Source organism: Heliangelus exortis, chromosome 8, assembly GCF_036169615.1.
Source record: "Heliangelus exortis chromosome 8, bHelExo1.hap1, whole genome shotgun sequence".
Taxonomy (NCBI): Eukaryota; Metazoa; Chordata; class Aves; order Apodiformes; family Trochilidae; genus Heliangelus; species Heliangelus exortis.
Window position 1 is genome coordinate 19,753,736 of NC_092429.1, and position 24,119 is coordinate 19,777,854.

The 24,119-nt window shown below is 38.4% G+C and overlaps 1 protein-coding gene across 2 annotated transcripts in view; it reads right to left on the reverse strand.

Annotated features, from left to right (window-relative positions):
- OLFM3 (olfactomedin 3) overlaps positions 1 to 22,288 on the reverse strand; it is a 48,888-nt gene extending 26,600 nt beyond the window's left edge. Inside the window, exons 1-2 of one of the 2 annotated variants that reach the window (XM_071750955.1) lie at positions 22,236 to 22,288; positions 21,820 to 22,145 (exon numbers count right to left, since the gene is read on the reverse strand). In XM_071750955.1, coding sequence (XP_071607056.1) covers positions 21,820 to 21,888 — 69 coding nt within the window. In that variant the 5' untranslated portion in view covers positions 21,889 to 22,145; positions 22,236 to 22,288. The remainder of the gene's footprint in view (positions 1 to 21,819; positions 22,146 to 22,235) is intronic. The other variant, XM_071750954.1, reaches the window with a different exon arrangement.
- Positions 22,289 to 24,119: the final 1,831 nt, after the last annotated feature.

Below are 24,119 nucleotides of genomic sequence, written 5' to 3' on the forward strand. Positions count from 1 at the left end.
TGATATTAAAAATGTAGAGATTACTATTATCTCACTGGAGAAGAATATGAAATGTGAGAATTGGGCATCAACGAATAGCTTAGAAGTGAATATTTCCTTTCCAGAGAACAAAGTTTCTGTTCACTAGAAGTTCAGTGCAGGGATTTTCCTTTCTAGCTTGAATTAGAGGACTTTCACCAATTAAGACTCACAAAGTCAGTGAGTCTGTAAAGGATTGCTTAGCAATGTGATTGTGAAGAATAAAAAACACAGGCAAAGCTGGTGAAGTTTTAGATAACCTTTTTATCTAATTGATAAAAAAGAACCAAGTTTTTGGTTAATGAAGGCATTTACATAGCTTGAGGATTTGATACTAATTTTATGGAATGATGTAACTAACTCTTGTTAGCATTTGACAGCATAATTTAGTAAAAGATTTTCTACTAAATCGTGTAATTCATTTCTGTAGGTAGCAGTGATGCAAAAAGTGACACAACTATTTCCATCAGGCCAAATAATATCTTCAGACACACATCTTGTGCTGGAGCTCCAGAAAAGTGTTTTCAGTCCCAAAAGATCATTTAAAAAAATATGCATGAGCTCATCTCAAAGGATCACAAAACAAGAAAAGGAAATTTCAATCCAGACTATTGTAAAGCATGAGAGTAAGACCTCCACCTCATATTGAATAGTACATAGCATTTTGAAAGCAAAATCAGTATATTCTTCAGTCCTGTTGAGACCTGAATATCTGCAGAGGAAAAGTTTTAATTAATTTCTTTGATATCACCATATCTTTAAACTGAAATGACCGAACTACAGCCAGTTACATAGTTCATCTAAGATGCTTATTTGAATTTAATGAAAGCTTAAGTTCCAGACTGTCTGGTGTGCCCTCTTCTGTAGTTTAAAAGGAGAAAAAAAAAAAAAAATCAGTCATATAGCATAGTATTAAATGCAGTATTCAAGAGCCAGGTACATAAATATAGTCCTCTTGCACACAAACTATTCATATATCATATAAAAATGTTGAAATTGCATTGTCAGTATTGCTGGAGCTAAAAGTGAACTTCTTTAATCATGGGGAAATATTTTACTGTATGATTTCTGTGAATCATCATTCAGCATAATGAGTCATATGAATGTCTTTCATAAACAACCAAAGACATCATAATTTTGGTCTTCATAGTGGCCAGAAACACTTTAATTTTTACCTGGAAACCCAGTATGCCTTTGTTAATAAAAACATCAGGGATGCATTGTGTGTTTAAAGGAACGAAACAGTCTTTTTCTGCATCTTGAGAGCAAGACAGAGGTAAAAAATGCTGTAAATAAGCAGAGATTACATTTTAAAATGTAGCTTGGGATGAGAAAATTAGAGAGTATTTAACATTACCAGGAAAATCCATGTGTAAAAAATCTGGCTCTCCTCTGAAAATTTTAATCCATGTTGAGAACACTGGAGATAGTGCCTTAGAACTGAACCGTCTTTTGCAAAGACCTGACCTCTCCATATCTGGAACTTTATTTCCTACCTTTTGTCCTGATCTGGGTAAAGAACATTAGGATTATATTTTTTGAATACTGTTTGAATCACTCAGTACTTTAAGAATAGAGAAATTATTCAAGAACTCTATCAAATGCAGATTCTATTCAGGCACTTCTAAATATAAGGAGGTTGGTGATTGCTAGTGTGTTTAAAAATATGTAGTATTTGAAATATAAAAAAAGTTAGCATAGCTTTTTTTTCATTATTTGAAAGAAAATTACCTCCAAGTTGTGAGCAAGGTACTTGTCCCATTAAGGGATGTGGTTTTCCGTTGTGCTGCTTAAGTGTAATGCAGAAAAATTTAGAACTATACAGTTCTTTTTTGTATTTTACAGCTGTCTGTCCCAACAAAGTGAAAATTCTGTTCTAAATTTTTTTTTTCATATTAGTGTATTCCAAGCCAAGGTTCAGATCTCTGGTGTTGAACATGCGCTGAATTTTTAAAAGCACCAAGAGAGTAAAAACTATTAACATGACACTGCAAAAACTGGATATATCTTAGCTAATTTATTAAAGCACTGGTGGTTTTAAGGCAATTGAATAACAATAAGAAAGGACTAAGATCCACCACTCTTAGTCTTGGAAATCAGTTTAAATTTGTAACTAGAATTAAACGATATAATATTATTTAAAAATCTGTGGTTTGGCAGAAATAGGATACTGAAGAAAATACCACTGAGGTCAAAAGTGGGTAGCTAAAGAACCTGCATTCCACATATACTATTTTTTAATTGATTTTTCACTTTCGATGGACTAGGAAATTATAATTTATTTGTTCACTTACGAATACAACACATAGACAACCTGTCACAAATAAGGAGGAAAGTGATTCCAGATGGAACCCACCTCAGGCAGTGCTTAGGGAAAATATTTGCCTATTCTTTTTCTTTGGCAGAGGAGGTGCCATAGGGCTATTCTCATGAATTAGGTGTTTTTTTCTTTAATGTAGCATATAATGTGGAAAAAAGAAAAGACGAAAATAAATTCTCTAGCTTGAAAATGTGGTTGCCGTAGTTAGATCCTTGCTGCTTGTGTTCTTATGTCTCATAAGCTTTCTTCCAGCTTAAGGAAATTAAGAGTTAGTGCATGACTTCAGCAGTGTGCAGTCACTTATAACAAGAAAGCTTGTTTAGTGGATAGACAGTAACAAATAATTTTGTTGATAAAACCAAAGCCTAGTAAACCCGTAATTAGCTCGTTGCACCTTCTCTCCTATTTTAGACTGTTTAGCAGAGTTCTGCAGATGTTAAATCTGGTGCATGGGATGACTACTGGAGGCTGAAGACAATTAAAAATACTTTTCTATATTATCTCCATTGGAAGCTCTTTTTTTTTACTACCCCATGAATGTTTAAAGCTAATACAAATAATTTCCTGGAGGGCACTTCAGCAAAACCCAACGTGAATTTATACCAATTTTCCAGGAAGAATTTGAGTGAAGTTTTAAAATAAATTGCTAAATACTTAATTAATAATGAAATAAATTAATAATAAACAGCTAAGTAACTTAATTAAATGACAACCACTTTGCAAATAGGTTATTTTTTGCTCATTATAGTAAAAAAATCAAAATCAGCTTATAAGCAAAGTGTGACTTGCATGATTTGCACAAGAATATCGCAATTCTTTTGTTTTGAATAGATTACCTTTGCTCACACTGTTAATTTAAAATCTTCTCAGGACTGTGGGATTTTTGATTCATTTTTCAGTGTAGTAATGATGTAGATGAGTTATTTAAGGAGTTAAAGGGAAGGTTAGTAGAGAAAGTTAGGGGCACACGTGTTTTATCATGTCTAGTAAAATGAGTTAAAAATATTCCAGTGAAATAATACTAAACTTACCATGGGAGATTCTGTTAAACGACTTGGACACAAAATCAAATATTAATGTGTTAGAGGGACTATTTCCTAGGCTGCAAACAACTTCTTGATCCACAGAAAGCTCATCAGTCTACTCACTTTACATAAATTCAGTAGTTTATTAGTAATATGAATGGATATTTTGGGTTGAATAATGAATTCTCATCTCAAAGGGCTTAGAATAAATGCCAGCTTAGACACTTTAATTCTTTTGAAAAACTGATACATTTGAAAAATACTTTGTTGTTTAACAGCATGCTGAATATGGCCATACTCTAAAAGCAAAGCACCCTACAGGAATGATCCAGAGCCTTAACTGGAGACATTCAACACACTTAACTAGAGACATTCAAGAACTGTTGTTTTATCCTGAAATCTAACTAAATGTTTTGCTGTTGGCAGTCTTTCATGTTTGTTCATTGTCAATATCCAAGTCTGAGCTGCACAGAGGCTGATTGCAATTCTTGTATGGTTTTGATTCTTCAGAAATCATGGTTATGGTTTCTTAAGTGGTATAAATTGCCAAATTTTTCCCTCAGCAAATGGCTTTTTCTGACACTATCAGATGGTAGCATGAGGTAACCTGTACTGAGATACCTGTCTGTAGACAGATTTGCTGAAGTCTAAGCCTTCCTAGTCAGCACTTTCCTAGTGATTCCTTAATAGTATGATTAGAAAGAAATTTTGGACGGTGCAGTGTGTTTAAAACAGATATCAAAACAGAAAGCAGTTTCCCAAGCAGTGTTCCTTGATGACTTTAATTTCTGCTATGAATTCCCAGACATATGGGAAGTGTCATGGCTAGAAATTCCTCAAGCTAATTAGTAGCCCCAGAGACAAAAAGAATATCTTGGATTTGTAAATAAGTCTTTCCAAATGTAACAAGGAATAATATATATATACATATATGTATATATATAAATGAGCTTATTTGTGTGGTGCTATCCTTTCTCAATGCATTTTATTAACTTGAAACATTCAGGAAGTTAAATGGAGGTAAAGAAAAGGCCAAGAACAATTGCTTCAGCTGGTTTAAAATAACAATGGCCTGATCATGAGTACAGAGTATGGTATGTCTGATTTCTGAAGCCTTTACTGGAGTGCTTCTCTCAAGCCTGAAAGGTGGAATCATAGTCCTACCCTGAACACAGCAGAGCAAGGAGGCAGAGTGGAGACAGGAAAAGACTGGTTTACACAGAAGACCAGCTTTTACCTCAGCTGCACTGTGCTTTACAGATACAGATGGAAAGATTAAGGTTGAATGTATAAAGGTTACAAATGCTATCTAGATATAAATGCCATTTATTATTTTTACTCTTCCCATTTGTACTTTGGGTCTTGGAAGAATTAGTGTTTAACTCAGAAGATGTTCCTCTGTTGCTGTACGTTTACATTTTCCTGGATTTGGCAGAGGTGTTAGGAGTATGGGAGTGAGGGTTAGGAATCAGGAGGTGTGAGAGATTCCCAGCAGGAATGGTAGAATCTCTTGCTTTGACTTAAAATTGAGGTAAATCAGATGCATTAAGGAGGGAACAAATGGACTCTGCAGTTTAACTTGCTTGGCAGTCAAAGGAATGTGTTTATAATAGCTTTTTAGTGGGATGAAAATATCCCATTTCACCAAAGACCAATCTGGCTTAGCAATGCAGACAGACTTTTTGACTTCATATTCTAATGCTTACTTCATGAGATGCTTCATTTCTCCTTATGTAATGAATTGGAAACAACATTGCTTCAGACCACAAAATACAAGTACTGTTCCATTAGGCAGAACAATTCTCCAGGAACCTACCAACTAGAAAAGGAGATAACAGGCCCTACAGCCTGTGAAAAAAATTTAAAAATTTGAATATTAGATATCTGTAGAGAAAATAAATGCATGACCATTACCGAGACACTTTAAAAATGAAACAGAAACTGAAAAGGTTGACAATTGGAAAAAAAAGCACCGCTAAAGCACAATGTGGCTTTTTACATATTGAAGGACAGATAATAAATTCCATGTTATTTAAAGCCATTACTTGTGCCATAGGCACATGAACTGCTGTGTAGCTATAACATAGCCCACTGTTCTGTGCATTATGAACGTAACCACTGGGGCTAAAAGCCTTCCAGCATTCTATACAGATGGTTATGTTACTGCATGAAGTCAGGCCTTTGTAATTATGAAGAATTTAAGGCAGTTCTCAAACTATAGTCATACTGCAGTTTAAGCCTTCTGAGCTGGGCTTATTGCTGTTTGGAACATTATTGTGGAAAACTGAATGAGGTGATATTCTTTATTCCTTATTCTATGGTGGCCTTTCAATAAAATTTTCCCTCATTCTAGTATGGTGTTCCTACTAGATAATACGCTAACAATCTACCAAAACTGTAGCTGTAAACTGGGCTTTTTCACAGGGAGAATAAGAAGATCAAGAACTGAGGCTGACATAATTCAAGTAACAGAGACTTTCTGTTAGTATGCTCTGGAACTCTCTAGTTGTCCTGTGCTGGCTGAGAAAGGGTGTCTCAGCATAAAGAGATCTCTGGGTTATATGACTCTCTTGCTCACTGTCTTCCTGGACCTCTGAGACAATCCCTTTTTGGCATCCCAGGCGTCAGTCAGCTCTGATTTACATTATGGTGAGCAGGTTCTCCTAGCAACTCCAAGACTGCAATGCTGCAACTGATGATCATGTTAGCTCTTCTTCTCTGGTCTTTGGCTGGCAACGTGTCAGCTGTTCCTGAAAGGCGAACCTGTAGTCTGTAGGAAATTGCAGTAGAAATGCCAGGCACTAGCACCGAGATACAGTTTTAAAGGAAAAGGACTGGTGTGTTACTTTTTCTCCTGAGTTCCTTATCAATAGTAAAAGAGTGTGCACGTATCACTAAAAAATCTTTTAAACACTGATACTTTTTTTATGATTTGGATTCCATGCGTGAATTAATCACACTACCTAAGTTATATTTAATTATACCAGAACACAAAGACGTGCATGTGAACAAAAATTCCTATGATTAGTACCCAGTGAAATGTCTTTCATTTCAATCAACCACTAGGGAGAATATCCAGCTACAAGTTGATGATTTAATCACTGAAATTAGAAAATATTTCACTTTATGGAAACACTAATTGTTATTTCAGCACTGATTTTTTCCTGCTGTTGACACAGATCTGTAAGTACAGGAATATGCACAAGAATGTGAAGATGCGTTCTGTCACTGCTCTTGAAGTAAATTACTGGTTATTCACAGGAATTGAAAAGAACACTTAAAATTGAGGAAACTATACTACAACTTTTTTAGGGAGCACAAAATTTGTTTCTGGGTCGAGGGAGTGAACTGTAGAGAAGAATTTCAGAAGTACCTGAGAGTATTCTTTTCATATGAGATAAATGAGAGAAGAAAAACCCTCAAAATACTGTTAAACTGAGCTATGTTCTTAGAGCACAGCAGAGTGACAGAAAGCAATCTCTTCTGACCCAGCTGACAAGAAACCAAGACACAAAAATAAGTCAGAAACTATAGACTAGGCTCTGGAATACTAGAACCAGTCAAACAGAACAACTGTGCTGTCTTAGTACAGCTAAGCTAGCTGTCCCTCTAAGCCTCTCTTTAAATCAGTAGTTTGATAAATTTTTCACCTGTTCATAGAATCATAGAAGGGTCTGGGTTGGAGGGGACCTTAAAAAACATCTAGTTCCAACCCTCCTGCATGGGCAGGAACACTTCCCACTAGATACAGTTGCTTAAAGCTCCATCCAGCCTGGCCCTGAACACTTCCAGGGAAAGGGACCTCCACAGTTTATCTGATCAACCCATTCCAGTCTCTCACCACTCTCATAGTAAAGAGTTTTCTCCTCATGTCTAATCTCAGTTGGCTTTCTGGGCTGCAAGAGCACACTGCCAGCTCATGTTGAGCTTCTCATCAATCATGAACCCTGAGTCCTTTTCCTCAGAACTGTTTTCAGTTCTTTATCCTCCCAACCTGTGTTTGTATTTCAGACTGCCTAGCCCCTGGTGCAGAACCGTGCACTTGCCCTCATTGCACTTCAAGCAATTTGCACAAGCCCAGCTCTCAAGCCTATCAAGGTCCCTCTGGATGGCATCCCTTGCCTCCAGCATGTCAACCTCACCACACAGTTTGGTATCATCAGCAAACTTACTGAGGGTGCACTCATTTCTACTATTTGTGTTGCTGACAAAGATGTTAAACAGTGTGTCTTTAAGACAATGTTTCTCAGTTGTCTTCTCTCTGTGTTTGGATGTGAACTCAAACTATGAACTGCAGATGGCATAAGGAAGGTTAATGGAGCTTTCAAGTTCATGTTAATCGTATGGATTAGAAATAACTTAGCAAAACAAAGGAGTCTTAACAATAAAATCTAAACCAAAATCATTCATAGTTCATAACAGACTAATGTACAGCTGCAATGTACTTCTGCCAAACTGAAATGATATAAATGCCAAGCAAGTGTCAGAGTAAACAAAGGAAGGGTCCCTCCTGAGTCCCTTTACAAATATTTTTTCTACCTTATTTCTTTAGTAAACAGGGGTGGAATAAGAATGGAATAGTTATCCAGTTGATACAAAAGTATGTGTTTCTGAAATCTAATAATTTGAAGTCAGACATACAAACAGCATTCTCATACCTATTTTGGTAAATGCTGGAAGCACTATCAACTTAGCATTATATTGTGAAATCAGCTGTGTGACTGCTGAGGAAACTAAGGAAGTCTGAGTCCTGTTCTTTTGTTCTTCCCTCAGAGAGTTATACAGAATTTCAGGGCAGAGAGGAGTACAAAAATGGATGGAGGCTTGCCTTCTCTCTTCCCACAGTATCTGCCACTGCAAACGAGGCCCTGTGGCAAGAATAGTAAATACTTTCTTATATTAATAGCAATAGTTAAATAACAGTAAAATAATCTAATGCTCATTAAGAAATGCATCCCCAGGGCATAAATTGGAGGTAGACGACCTATATAGTTTCCAGAGGCTTAATCATATAAAGAGAGGAACAATGGTCTTAAATCATCTGGAAATGAATTGTAGTTTACACAGTAGAAAAGCTGGGTTTGGAAGATAATTTGAATTAAGGACAGGGGATCAATTTGTGTCACTTCATAAGTAATTCTACTGCACTTTCATCTTTTCAGGTTCAGTCAGTAAAGAGCAGACTAATTTTACAGTGAGGGTTTCTTGTGGTTGAAACCCCATGGAGGTGGAGGCTGTTCCAGCAGTGCATTTGGTCAGCCATCTGCCAAGTGCAATTGGAGTTTCTCAGGGTGACTCCACAAAACTTCATATGTGTTAATTGTAGGCTATCCAAGCTTAGGTCCTTTGTTCAACCAAATTTTACTTCAGAGAAATACATTAAGTATTTAAGTCCAAAACAAATCTGACTGAACTGTTTTTTTTCAAATCTGACTGAACTGTCAACATTTTGTTGTCATTCAACATGCTCCTTAATTTTATTTTGGTAATAATAACAATTTTTAATTCAGACAGACTTTAATCTACAGTTACCATGGGATTTTAACATAGCTGGTCCAGTCAAGAAAAAAAAAAATATTCTTAAATCCTTACACCTCCCGTACCATATAAACAGTGTGTGTTCTTGTCATGGATACAAAACAACTCCTGCAATGAAAGTAAGTCCCTAAGACATAGGTTTGGTATAAAAAAGATATGCTATATATTCTGTAAGTATACCTTCTGTATGACTCTCAGTAACATATCTATGCACTACTTCACAAGGCAGGCATAACACGAGCATGTGTGAGGCAACATCCCAGAAATGCACTTCTGGGTTATGAGAAGAAATATTGAACACTAGGTAACAACATACCATCTCACCATTAAACATGGTAAAGATGATCATAGCTATGAAACAATCAATACGTAGAGCTAAATCCCTAAATTCTTACTCAGGGTAAAGATTAAGGATTTTGCTCCATATTGTCGCTGTGTACAAGAAAAAATAGTACCACTCTGTTTTTCACACTCTGCTACTGCACTGTTCTCAAAATAGTCTCTGAAAATTGAGCTACAAAAGACATTAATTCAAAACTATTGTATTCATGTTTTGTAGATTTCCAGTCCTGGTGTTAGCAGATAATGAAACAGCATCTGCATGACAGCCAATAGAAAAATGATGAGCAGAATCCTACCGAGTACAATTATTAGCTCCATAGACCTTTCATGTATGAAATGCAACTCTGAGCTTATCTAAAGGTGCTATTATGCTAGTTTAGCTGTCTTCTCCAAAAGTACTGAGCCCCCAGTACGTCTTTTCATATTGAGGAGTAAACCTGAAATTACTGTCTTCAGACCACTACCTTGTTTACCCTAGTTTAAGGGATGTTTAAGAATTTTGTTATCTGGACATTGCTTTTCCAAATAAATAGAATGAAAACAGGGTAAGCTATTTTTTCCAAAGCAAAAGAATTCTGTTTACTGTCTGGAGGAAAGAAGAAATCTTTATACATGCTTAGTCAACTCACAGCAACCTGTAAAAAAGTGACGTGCTTGTAAGTGTATGTTCATTTATCTGACTATTAAGGTCTTACAAGAATAAAATATTTATGCAGCAGTTTCACTTAGCAAATGATGAAAATGGAGCCAATAGCAGCATGACTTTGTTAAAAGAATTCTTTCAAGCAGAGGAGAAAGTGCAATTGAGAATTCCATTGCAGAGTCTTCTCTTTAGTGCTAGCATGGGTCCAGCTCCTGACTAAGCCATCTGAGAACCTCTCCTTAATTCTGTTAAAAATTTTGTAAATTTTAACCTCTAGTTAATTTTTTGTAAGACACTATAAAACTAGAAGGAAAGAGCTTTATTCTTTGTTGAAAACTTCTTGGGTCTGATGGCTAGCTAAAGAGTGATAAAACCCAGGAGCAGCTGTAAATCATGTAGTGTGGGATTCTATTTGTACTTACAGTATCTTAGTCCTTGCTTTGTTTGCTTTCTGACACATTTCTCAGACGTATGTAGAAGGAAAATCAATCATCTCTTAGTCCTTTACTGTTACCTGCTATTGAATTGTACTTAATATTCCTCTGTAAGGCTTCAGTGACAGATCTCATTCTTTCCCTTCCTGTCCTTGGGTCTATACAATGAGTCAGACATCCCTTGCCCATTTTCACCAATTTTTCATAACTGTATGGAATTACTTTTTAGAAACTACAACAGAAGCAAATATTTTTCCTCTCCAGTAATCAGGAAAGCAGATATGTCCTTTGCAACATTACGTAATTCTGTGTGGTTTTATAACAACAGTAAGCACTGAATCTGAGTATGAAGAACTGGGGAAAAAAAATGCAGCAGCATAATGTGCTAGGCTGTATCATGCTCTTCTGGGAAGTGCTGAAAGCCCCATCTCGTAGTTAAAAATAGACTGCACTGTATACGCAGCAATAAGGCTGGGCAGATAATTTGATCTGAACAGTTTTAAAAAATTAGCTGCTTCTTTTACTAGGATCAGTCTGCAGACAGAGTACTATTTTCAGCAACATTTCTATAAATAGTTCTTGCTGTGTATAATACTTTTGTGAATAATTCACAAAATTGAATGCTAAAATTTGAGCTTCTTTGCATTTATCACTAAAATATATGTTTTTTTTCTCAAATGAGGAGGCAAAATTTCTTATCCTGTACAAATGTAAGTACAAATTATAAACTCATGCTCAAAAATATATTAAAATATTCACCTAACATTCTTCTCTGCCATCAATTTTGCTCCCTAGGAGCAAAAATTTATAACCTAAGCTTCTTTAAAAATTGGAATTACTATTTGCGGAAGACTTTATTTCTATTTTCTTTCCTATCTTCTGAGAACAGCACATTAAGACAGACAAATATTGAATCATTTAATCTTTTTCATCCTCGTTTTCTTCATTGGCATCATACATTGATGTGCTTACTCAGTAAGAGATGCTCTTTGATGGGCATAAGCATGTTGACCTATATATATAAAAATATGCAGTTGTTCTTATGCCCCTCTGTGCTACACCTGAACTGACCAGTTATGGAGATGTCCATACTGCAACTGGGTGTACCTGATGGTGCAATGGTTTTCTGGAAAGGTTTTCCTCTGGCATGCCTCAAGTTAAACAGTGCAGATGGTCTAGAATGTAGTTTTGAATTGCAGCTGGAGGTCATGTTTTAAAGGCAGCATAGCATAGCCTGTATCCACTGGTAGGTGTTTAAGGGTTTCTTCTGAAAAGAAAGTTAAGGGTTGGAAGGGACCTTGAAAGATCATTGAGTCCCCCCCCACTCCCCTGCCCTGGGCAGCCTCTTCCAGTGCTCTGTCACCCTCACAGAGAAAAAGTTTTTCCTTATGTTTATGTGGAACTTCCTATGCTGAAGCTTGTACTCATTGCCCCTTGACCTGTCACTGGGAATAACTTAAAAGAGCCTGGCTCCATCCTCCTGGAACCTGCCCTTTACATATTTATAAACATTAATGAGGTCACCTGTCATTCTCCTCTTCTCCAAGCTGAAGAAACCCAGCTCCCTCTGCCTTGCTTCATAAGGGAGATGTTCCACTCCCTTAATCATCTTGGGGGCTCTGTGCTGGATTCTTTCAAGCAGTTCCTGGTCCTTCTGGAACTGAGAGATCCAGAACTGGACACAGTATTCCAGATATGGCCTCACTAGGGCAGAGTAGAAGGGGAGCAGAATGTTTCTTGACCTACTAACCACCCACTTCTAACGCATCCCAGGATGCCATTGGCATTCTTGGCCACAAGGGCACATTGTTGGCTCATGGTCAGCCTTCCATCCACCAGCACCCCCAAGTCCCTTTCCCAACAGCTCAGTCCCCAACCTATACTAGTACCTGGGGTGTTCATTCCCAGATTCAAGACTTTACACTTGCCCTTGTTGTATGTCATTAAATTTCTCCCTGTCCAACTCTCCAGTCTCTCTAGGTCCCCCTGAACAGCAGCACAGACTTCTGGGGTATCAGCCACTACACCCAGTTTTGTGTCATCAGCAAGCCTGCTGCAACACTTTGTCCGATCATCAAGCTCATTGATAAAGATGTTGAACAGAACTGGACGTTCCCATTACTTCCAGTGTTATCTTTGGTCTTTTAGCCAATTAGTTAATCTTCAGGTAGTCTTGTAATGAATAGACACCATGCACTCACTTATACTGTGGAATTACCCTTGTCATTTTGTCAGGCAAAATGCAAAGCCTTACTGCCTGGAAATTGGGAGGTTGTGTTTAGTGTGAAGATGTCTCTAACAGGGTGTGGCTGATTTGAAAATGCTCTGAATTAAATAGTTCAGAGGAAAAAGCAAAGACTCTAAAGTAAAAGACCTGATTTCCAAATGTGAATTTTCTGACTGGGTAATTTTTAAAAGAAAATTCAAGTAACCAAATAGATCAATTAAGAAATGCCAAACTAATGTTTAAATTGATTGTAGTAGATGTGCAGATCATTACTTTCTCCTACAGTGAATACTTTGTCCAAAAAAACTCCTGTTAAAAAATGGCCTCTCGATAACAACCAATATATAAAAATAGGGTACCCTGAGGCAGTGGTGCGTTTGTTTTGTTTTGTTTTCCTCTCTCTTTTTTATTTCCCCCCCCCCCAAATGCCTGTCATGAAGCATTTTAGTTGAGCGGATACTAATTGGAGTAACTGTTCCAGAATTTGCATATATGCTCTTGGAAGAATAGCTGAAAGTCTTTTCAGTCCAATGAACTTCCTAAATCTGTCTGTTATGGACTTTTTAGTAAACGTGAATATATATGATGCAGAGAATCATAATCTTGTGAATTCTTGTAATGGGATGCTTTCCTTAGGTTAACAGTGCATCCAGCTTGAAATACACTTAATTTTAGCACGGAGGATTTGGTTTAAATTATTATTAAAAGCAATAATAGAAATAACAAAATTCAGCATATGAAGTGCTGTGGGGGAGATTGGAGGAATCTGTCAAAACTTAACAAATCTCTTATCGAAAAGATTCCTGGAAAAAGCCATCCTCTAAAGACAGCTAAATATGGCAACAGCAAATGCCTAGCAGTTTAAGGGGATCAGTAAGGAACATGGGTAGTCAGACACCATTTCAAGACTACAAACAAGGAGTGTACAAGTACAGAATAACAGCTAGCATTTTGAAAGGAGAAGAAAAGAGATGACTTTGGCAGGAAATTAGCTAACAATACCATATTTTTGCAAAGGATGCAAAAAGAGAAGAAAGATACCACATTACTAGTTGATGCAATGCAAATGTTTGGGAAACTAATGATGACATGATACAGTTGAGTCTCTAGAACTGCAGTTGAAATTTATTGCAATGGATAAAAAAAGTGTTAGAAGCTATTAAAACTGAAAAAAATCACAAAATGCAAATAGTACGTGTCCAAGAATACTAATGAGAAGAGGAAAGAAACTATTAGGCAGTATTTAGTTGCAAGTGGTTTGGGAAAATCCCAAAAGAGAAAAAACAACCTTGTTTCTGTTTAACTGGGGTTTATGAGGAATTTTTTTTCCAATTTTTTACCCATCATTATTACTATCTGTATAGAATGTGAGTTGTGGAACCATATTAGAAAACATGAACTGGTTAAGTCCCTTGTATGGAGTTGGACTCCATGATATAACCAGCCTTAACCTCATTTAATTTCTGTGGCATTTCTAAATGTGGGAGAGCAGTATATCTAGTTTTAATTTTTTTCTGGATGATGAAATTTGCTTTAAAAGTAGATTTTCTGAAATGTTATGAACAGTTTATGATGAAAATTATGCAGTGGCTCTCTGTGTGTTCTAATACTTAGTACTTATGATTCAAATGCATTGGACACAGTTGCAGTACTAACCAAAATGCAAAGAGACACCTGAATGAACGTCCTAGCTGTGGTGCTGGGAAATATTTAAAAGCTGTTTGAATTGAAAGAAACTCTAAACATCTCAGAGAACTGTAATAGCAACATTTACTCTTGGTAAGGACAACAGCAATCCTTTAATGCCATTAGGGTATCATATGTAAATATAAGGCCAGTTTCTTAAGCTTTGGATACAGTGATTTAACTCTTTCACTGCAGTGAAGATACTGTTGCTGACTTCAACAGAGTATGTAAGCAATTTTATGAGCAAGCAAGTCCAGAGGACAAAGATCAGCAAAGATGATGATTACAGCATAGAAATTTGAACTTCCTGAATTGTGCTGCAGAGATTGCTGAGCATAACAGAAGCTATGGAAGGAAAACAAAGTAGACACAGAATGCTGTACCATCTGCTAATACAGAACTATTTATTTTTGTTGTGTCTGCAGGACTAGTGTAGCAGAAGGTCGTTAACAATAATTTCTAAAAACATCTTATTAAAAAGGATTAGAATGCAAATTAGCTATTTGATCTTTTAGCAGTCAGAAATGACAGGTTTAAATAAGTAAACTGGTAATATCACAGAATGTAGAAATACATGGCATATATGTAAATCTGGGAGTTTTATGTGAATATTTCAGTAGAGGGATAAAGATATGTCCGATCTCACTATTTACAGGCCTTCCTACCTTAGAGGAACTCCTCTTATTCTTTGTTCCTGTTTTCAGTTGTTTTATGGGTCATGAGGGACTTTTGTAAGGCTGGAAACTTTAATTTTTTGTGTGATGCAGTGTAAAATACAGCTTCAGGTTTGCACAAATGCCTTTCAGGTACATTTTGCATATCTAGTTTAATTGCATGTGTTATGAATGTACTATTGAGTTCGTTAAATGTGTTTGTCCATATAATTTTCCTATCATCATATTAATCACAAGGTGACAGAAAAGCAAGAGTGCTTGGAAAATTTGTGTTGGGGTCCAAGGAGGTGTCTAGAATTCTGTAAATTCCTGCCTGTTCTGTGGTAGTCAGAGGCTGAAGCAGGATGAGCCTTTAGGTTATAGTCAGAACAGAACTTGAGGCTTTGAAAAGACAAAAATGCAGGACACCATACTCCTTGCTTGTGGTTAAAGCTGGTCCTCATGGGGGATTGATAACACATATTTTTATGAAACCATGAAATTTTAACTAAGCAAACTGCTGTGTATACTCCTGTATCCACTAATGCAGTTACCTCCTCAGTGTTAACTCCTTGTATCTCTCTCATTTTGTGTTCTGTGTTTCCTAAACACACATATTTTGTGATGTACTTAGTTCTCTAAGATAATCGGTTATTAGGAAACTGTTTTGAGAAGATGGCCAGTAAAGATGAAGACTAATCATTTAGTTTTAGCCAACACAGAGCTAGCTATCATTTAGAGCCATTTATCAATGGTACTACATTTTCTTTGTCTTATGCATAAGTTATTTTCCTTTTTATTTAAAGATACTTTTAATACTATTCCCAATTAGATGGCTTTATGAATGGGTATAAAATAATCCATGTAGAGGGCCTTGTTATTTAGCATTCTGGTGTCTTGGTGCCTCTTTGAGGCAGAAATATAGACTCTTCAATTCCCAAAAAAACCAAGACTTGACTTACAAACCTTTAATGGCAGCAATAAAACAATGACAATAAAAATAGTAGTGGTTTTGAAATAGTTTCAAGCGTTCTAATAAATGATGCTGTCTTTATGATTTGAGTCCCTGGTCAAAAATACTTCCAGGAAAGTATCACTGATTCTGGGAAATAATGCTGTTGGGTTTTTTATTTTTTTTTTTTTTTTTAGGACACAGTCCTTTACACTGCACTGTGAATATAATTAAGAAATAATACATAATAAATAATCTCAGCATTGTCTTTGCTTGGGCTTCACCAGCACCTAGTTATTGTAATATGAATCTTAAGTTAATGAACAAATGCTCCCTTGAATGAACAACTGTTTTGATTAATGCATCTTGAAATGAGGGAATCTCCTTTATTTCTGACAGTGAGAGGTATCAAGTGGCCATCAGTGGTGGATGGGTGTCCTGCAGATAATGACATAATAATGTGGCATAATCAGAATTGTTAAAGCTGCAATATTTTATTAATTTCTAAACTGGAATTCTACGCAGCTGTCACTACAAAAGAGACACCTTTTCAATTCTGCTTCGCTTGCTTGTCAGATAACATGCACTGTCCTTTCTGGTCAATAATCAACATGTTCCAGTACAAATATGATAAATAAAAAAATCAACTTTCTTAAATGGTGGTAAGATAACCAGAGCACTGAAGTAAGAAGGGTTTTTTCTAGTGTTAGTGGAATTTCCCAGCTGACTGAAGAAAGGAATGGTTAAGATATTTATCATCTGTTTTTTCTTTTTAGCAAGCTCAACAAAAACATCATTAATGCCAGCACAAAGTACATGAAGATTGATGCTATGCACTTTGAGAGTTCTTCAGAGATCTCCCTGTGAAAGCACCAAGGTAATTTCCTCTTAGGAAAAACAGCAACAACAAAAAAGTGAGTAAAAATAAAGGAGGGGGATAGATTTGGACCTATTCTCTCATATGAAAACTCCTTTTAAAAAAATGAAGTTAGATCAGGTGGACAGTGAATTGCTGTGTTCTGCAAGTGCACCAAGTGCACTAGCTGACCATGTGGGAAGTAGTGCACATTGAATCTTTATATTAAATGAGTGCAATTTTAGCTCTTCTTCTTTCAGAATTCTTGAAATTAAAATGTTTAACTCCTGTAAAATTAAAATGTTTAAGTCCTGCATATTCTCCTGTACACCATTAGAAGTATTTTAAGAAGGAATGCATACTGCTACTGTATTTCTGTTTTTTACTGTCTTGGGAGACTAAGAATTTTACTGGTTCTTAGATGGAATGAGTATGGTATGCTGGTGTCACACATCTTGGTTTAAAAGCACATTAATAATATATCTGGTCTAGAATTGTGGGGTATTTTCTTTCTGGTTTTGTGCCACTTAGGGTTAAGTGAAAGAATTTGTGAATTTTTCAGTTAATTTTTATAAGCTTCTACAAGAAATTTTCCACTTGTTCCTGCAGCAGGATAGATTGCTGTTCTTGTGTAGGATGTCTTTGAGAGGACTCCTCCTAGACTACTACTGCAAAGATTTATAAAAGGCTTTTGAATTTTTACCTGGCTTTCAGTCAAGAACCAGTAAGAATGCCTAAGTGATGTCCTGAAGCATTTTCATACTACAGTGTTGAAAATGAGGACTTCAGTGCCCAAAATAGACTGGAGCCTCTCTGAGGACTCCTTTTCTTAATAGCCCCCTTACCAACTTCATGGATTTCAACCTGAAATTTATAACTGTTAAATCTATAGCCAAGTGGAATCACCATTTTGAGTTATATTTTAATAGCTGTTATACTGTACTTCCTGAAAATCACCTTCTCTGCTTCAGCTTTTTCTTCTTTGCTAATTTTGTGCATTTGTCTCCCTTTATTGGCTTATGACTTGACCAAATACAGAAGGTGGAAGCCCTGCTCCCTAAAGGCAATATGTATCTAATTCTTTCCTGTGAGAAAAGAATTACTTGCTGTATGTATACACATATGTATGCATGTATATATATACATATAATTTTTTTTCAGATTCTATATAATGTATCAAATCAATGTATGAGTCCATTCAAAGAAGGAATAGTCAGATTGCTAGTGAACAACAGATGGTTTCAGCTAGAATAATAAAAAAAGGTCTCTTTACATAGCATCCACTATTTTGAAAAGCTCCTGAAGACCACATGATGCCTAATAGTACCAGAAGTTAGTTGTCACACAAATACATGTTTTTTTCATGGTCTCTTCTAGTATCTTCACATATGCTACTTAAAATGATGTAGTGAACACTTTTCTGTGATTTTATATAACATATGGTGGATGCCGTGCCATTGAGTGTGGACAAGTAGGAAATACATGAACCATTGGTTTTTTTCAGGCCTGGAAGGTTGGAAGGCATTGCAGGAAGAACCAGTTAACAGCACTCTTTGGTCTTTATTCACTGACTGAAGTTACTAGAGTGAGAGTAATGTAACCAGAATAACACCTGGGAGAGGGCACAGGATGTATTCACAGCAATTGGATGTTCTCCAGGGGCTGTTAAATTGCATTGCTTAGAAATGGGAGAGTGCACACCAAGCAAGAGTTGACTGCATTCAGCAATTAATCATTCAGAGAATTCTTAAATCATGTAGGCTAAATAATATTATACAATTTTCATACTAACCACTAATATTGTAGGAAACAGGGTAAATTAATTTCCAAGTGGTTAATAAGATTCCGGTTTAATTTTGCAGTGTATTGTATTACTGTGAGTTGTATTTCCAACAAAAATAGTGTATTTTGGTAACTCCTGTTTCTAAATAGCATTTTTGTTATAAAATCTCACAGTAGGGGTGAATTAATTTACACTGCAAAGCAGCATTAAAGCAGTATACTCGTCCTACTGACAAGTTCTTGAAATCTGGGGAAAAAAAGAAAGATATTAGTGGCTCCTTGTATACTCTTATTATGTGTAGAAATTCTAGATTTTGAAATCTAGAAACACAGCTCAAAGATCAAAATGTAAAGTTTAATTAAGCTTTTTAAAACATATGAATGGTTTCAATTTTGCTTTTTTTTCTTTAATGTTAATGTTCCCAAACATCCTGCTATCCCAGGCAATGAATACAGCTCAGCTGCGTCTGTATTCATGTATAATGACACCCAACAGATATAGGACATAGAACCATTACAAAAGCCAAAAGCATAAAATCCATTATGTGCACAGAAGAATCAACATATTCTTCAGTTCTAATTACAATTTCAAAACTAAATTAAAAAAAAAGGTCACTAGACTTTGAAACCATGTGAGCTTCATTCCTGTGTAGAGCAGCATTACACCACTCTAAAATGTTTACTTGATTATACTACTGTGATTATCAGTGATGGCCAGCAAAACCAACTCTTATGAAAAAAGCCCACTTCACATATTATGAAGGTCATTAGAAAAAAACTTTCGGCTTGCAGAAAAGCAGCACAGAGATGCCATCTAGCAGTAACTCTTAGAATTTTCCTAGTATTTTGTAGTTCCTTCTTTCAAGATACTGCGCTTGAGTGCAGAAGAAAGAAAAGATTTTATATTCCCAGTCCTTTCCCTAAAGGTAGCTTCTAGTCATGCTGATGGAAATGTAACTTTGCTGAAATACAGTATCATGAATAATTATACTTTATTATTTTTTTTAATTATAATGTAAAGACTGAGAAAAAATAGAATTAACAGATATAACATCTAATAATTATTTCAAAAATTGATATTCTGTAATTAGTACTGTTTAAAATTAATCAGTAGTGACCTGTCTTCCATTTGTTAATGAAGAATTTCCAGAGCCAGTCAATATGCCATATTTAGCAGAAAAAATTTAAATAAATGCAAAAGCATGGGCAATAAATTACCGTGTTTGAAATAAAATCGTAACGTTCTAGGGATTTAAGAATAAACTATATATTTATTTTTTGTTACATATTTAACCATACGATGGCGTTGCTTAGACACTTTACAGTAATATCAGTAAATAACCTAGGTTCAGAATATTACCCCTGTCATAACTGACACTGTACACTGTGCCAGTGTACAGCCTTGAGTCAGTGATGGCTTTGTACTAAATTGAAGCTTTCTTCCCCACAAGTAGTTGATCAATAAAATAGGTTATTACTTGAATATTAATTATTTAGGACATTAATAGGAATGTATTGTGTATACGTTGAAATATGAATAAGTGTGATTTGTTTTCATAAGCCGAATAGTTTGTGAGTGTCAAGGGCATGTAAAAAGTTGTCTATCTAGTCATAACTGTACTGTACATTTCTTTTTTAAATTAAAGAATTCAGCATCCCCTGGTTTCCTACAATTAATTTCATATGATATATACTCCCCAATGTGCAAGGCAAAAATTTTTTATTTCATTTCAATTTAGCAAAAGCAAGATAAATAACTGAGCACTACTTCCATTTCTACAGCGAGATTTCAATCACAACATGTACTGATTTGCTAAAACAAAAGACCTGAAAACATTTTTACATGTATTGTTTTTCATAGGCATATGAAATCTTTGTGTTCAAAACTAAATTATTATGTGCCATCTTTTTTATGCTCAACCTGGTGTAGTATCCTCACCAAGGATCTGAGTAGCTATTTGATCTCATGTTTATATTCTGAAAACCCGGTTTTAGCTCTGCCTGATCAGTCTCTTTACAGACATAGCAATAGCTGATACTTTCAGATATCTCCTATTGCATAGCATTTATACAACTAATTATTTAGCTAATGTTATTAATTCTACATCACTTCCTGCTTTTTAGTTTTCACTGTATGTTACTGATTAAAGAGCAGCCAGACTATTGGATCCATAAGTCAGATTTCCACTTAATTTCTTGTTAAGTTCTATTTTTATATTTAGGAGGACTATCTTTTCCATATTGATGGAAATTCAGTACATATTTGTATGTGATTAATTTATGTTATTAATTCCTTTATTTTAAGGTAAAAAACCTGCCATAACGGTTGAAGAGTGCCCCATACAGTTGGCTGGTAACTAAAAGGTACCATTAAAATTACATTAACTGACATACAGTATAAATTGTGACTACTGCTGGTAATGGACTGCGATACCGTAAGAATGTTTTCTCTCATTACTTTTTTATAATGCTTACAGTTACCAGATTGCATGTCACAAAAGGACAAATAAGACAAGTTCTACCTCTACAAGATGCAGCACTACGAACGTCAGCAGGCCTAGGAGTTTTTCCATCATTATTGCTCTTAAGTGGTACAGTGCAATTCTGATTTTTGTAATGAATCTAAATCACCTTCACAAGCCAGGCTGCATAGCTAAAACATATTGTTTACTTTCACTATTAGTTCACTGTCAGATGTCATCTTTTAGCGACCCGAAAACATTTGAAATTAACGAAACTCTGCAGCAGCCTGGAGCGTGCCTGTAGTACTAAAATCGGTGCCTTCACGTGACGCCCCTGGTTCCACTCGAAACAAACGTATTTTCAGCCGGCGGCTGTCGATCCCTGCTTTCAGGTGCTCGCCCAGAACCGGTGCGGTCACGGCGCTACCAGCACCTGCAGCCGGATGAACGAACCGCCGGGTCCTTTCGGTAGCTGTCCAGCAGCTACCGCCGCGCTGCCCCCGCCGCCCCCCGCCCGCCTTTTCCTCCGCGCACCGGATGGAACCGAAGCGTGGGGAGGTGCCGGGGGGACTCGGGGGTGCAGGGTATGTGGGGTGCCGGTGTGCGCGGGCTCTGCGCGCCGCTGCCGTGAGCCCCGCAGCTCCTCTGACCGTTCTCACCGCGCTTCTCCGCCTAGCACCGCGCAGCCCCGGGACCGGTTACAGCCGCGTACGCCACGAACTCTCCCGCCTGGCCGGTCGGACAACCAAGGACACGCACCCGCCCCACCGCGCAGCTATCCGACCGCCCCGCAGAGCCGCATCGCCCGCTGCCGCATACGCCGTGTGCGGACCGGCACCGCCTGCCTCACTGTGCCGCTGCGGGGCCGGTCCGGCTCCTACCTTGGACCGATCGAGGCCGGCCAGCAAGGAGAGCATCAGAAGGTTGAGGATGCTGGCGGGCGCCCCCATCCTGATCCCGGGGCTGCCTCTCCGCGCCGCTCCTCTCGGTCATTCACTCCGCTCCCGGTGCAGCGACCGCGCCGGCAGTCGCGCTCTCCGATCGCCCGCCGGAGCCCGAGTGGCGGCGGCAGCGGCAGCCGCCCGGGGGACGCTCATTCCGCGGGAAGCCTCGGCGCGGGGCGGGCGGGCGAGGACGGCGCTGCCCGTGCTGCCGGAGCGGCTCCGGCGGCCCCGTCCCACCCCCGGCCCTCCCCCGGACTGCCCACCTCCCCCGGACTGCCCACCTCCCCCGGACTGCCCACCTCCCCCGGACTGCCCACCTCCCCCGGACTGCCCACCTCCCCCGGACTGTCCACCGCGGACCTGGGGCCCGCGGGGCGGAGACCGCACGGGCGCGGGGAGCGGATGTGACATCACCGCCGACGCGAGAGGGCCGTTGGCGGGCGCTGCGCGGGGTGGCTGAGCCCCGGGTGCTGCAGTGCGCAGTGTCCTGAGTAGGGTTGCCACCCTTTCACTCTCTTACTTGGGCTTAGCTGAGTCCTGAGGTGGGGAAAGCCACCCCGGCTTTCCAGGTGGACCGCGGGCCTGTTGTGTCTCTGTGCTTTGCCTGGATCTGCCAGTGGGGAGGCCTGTGTTGGGGGCTGGGAGGTCACTGGTTGAGGAGTCCTTTGGGGAACCCTCCCTAGGATGTTATGTAGCATGCAATCAAGTTTTTTCTCTGTTTCAACCACTGCGTTCCTTAACAGACAACACTGGTTTGCCAGCTCTGTGGGGGCTCCTGTCTGCTTATGACAGCTCATGGTCTCTCTTCCACAGCTATGGGTGAGGAGGTAGAGGCAGGGATGTTTTGGCTTCTTCAGAGTTGCATATTCAGCACAGCCCCAAATGGAAACCTCGAGAACGCTGTCCCAGCAGCATGGGCAAATTATGTTAAGGTGTCAGTTATTTTCCTTTATGAGATCCCAGCTAATAATCTACGGTCAAGGTAACCTTATGTCCTGCTGATCACTCCTGGCCTGTCTGGTTGCCAGATTAGCTTGTGAATGGGAATCACAGCGTTTCTGTTGGTGTGATATTATTGTAGATGCACTACTGAAGTAGCAATTGGCACCTGCTTGTTTTAAGTTTTCAGCAACCCCACTACAAAGGGTTTATCTGAAAGGCCAAACAAAGCATGCAGCCACCCTGCATTCTCAGTCTTTATAGCTGAAATACCAAAGGACCACCGGTACTCTTTTGGGTCCTTGAAGTCACCTCCCTTGAGGTAGTCTATGCCAAGGACACATGGAGCATCTGGACCAGTCACTGTCAGGTGTTTATGCCACTTCGCTCCAGTGAGGCTCACATCAACCTTCACAATACTCAGTTCTTTAGATCCCCCCATCACTCCAGAAATAGTGATGGATTCTGTCCCTTTCTGATTCGATGGCATTAGAGTGCACTGTGCACCAGTGTCCACCAAGGCTTTACACTTCTGTGGCTCTAATGTGCCAGGCCATCGAATCCACACAATCCAATAAATTCGGTTGTCCCTCTTCTCCACCTGGCTGGAGGCAGGGCACCTCTACGCTTGAGCACATACAGCATTGTCAGTATGTGCATTACTGGAGTTTGCATCCTCAGTACTCACACCTGATGTACAGGCATCCTGAGTCACCAGCATATTTGGATTGGGTCACTCTACACTGGAGACTTGAGCAGCCATCTTTTTAGAAGGACCTCCTTTTGCCTTTGCCTTACTCAGCAACTTACATACTCATTCCTGTAGGACAGCAGTAGGTTTCTGATCCCACTCAGCAAAGCCATATTGGTATCCTCCCACTGGAGTTGGAATTCAAACTATTTGAACTGGGCTTGACCTAATTAGCGTGGGCCCCACGTTGGGCACCAAAAATATCTGTCACGGTTTAACACTGGCCTGGCAATTAAACCAAGTGACAGATGCTCTCTATTAATCCCCCTCCCCTCCCAGATAAAAGAAGGAGAGAGAATGAGGGAGAGAGACTTATGGTTTGGAAATTAAACTACACAACTTTAATGAAACAGTAATGATAAATAGGAGAAATTACTAAATTGATACAAATATACAGGAAAATTGATACCATGTTCCTTCGCCTCTTTTCCCCCAGTAACTCTCATGTCACCACCGAGGCTGCAGGGCAGCCCTGGGAAAGTCCAGGCTGGACTCCTGGAGTCAGCATCAGTTGGGAGCTGGAGGAGGAACACACAGATATGGGCTG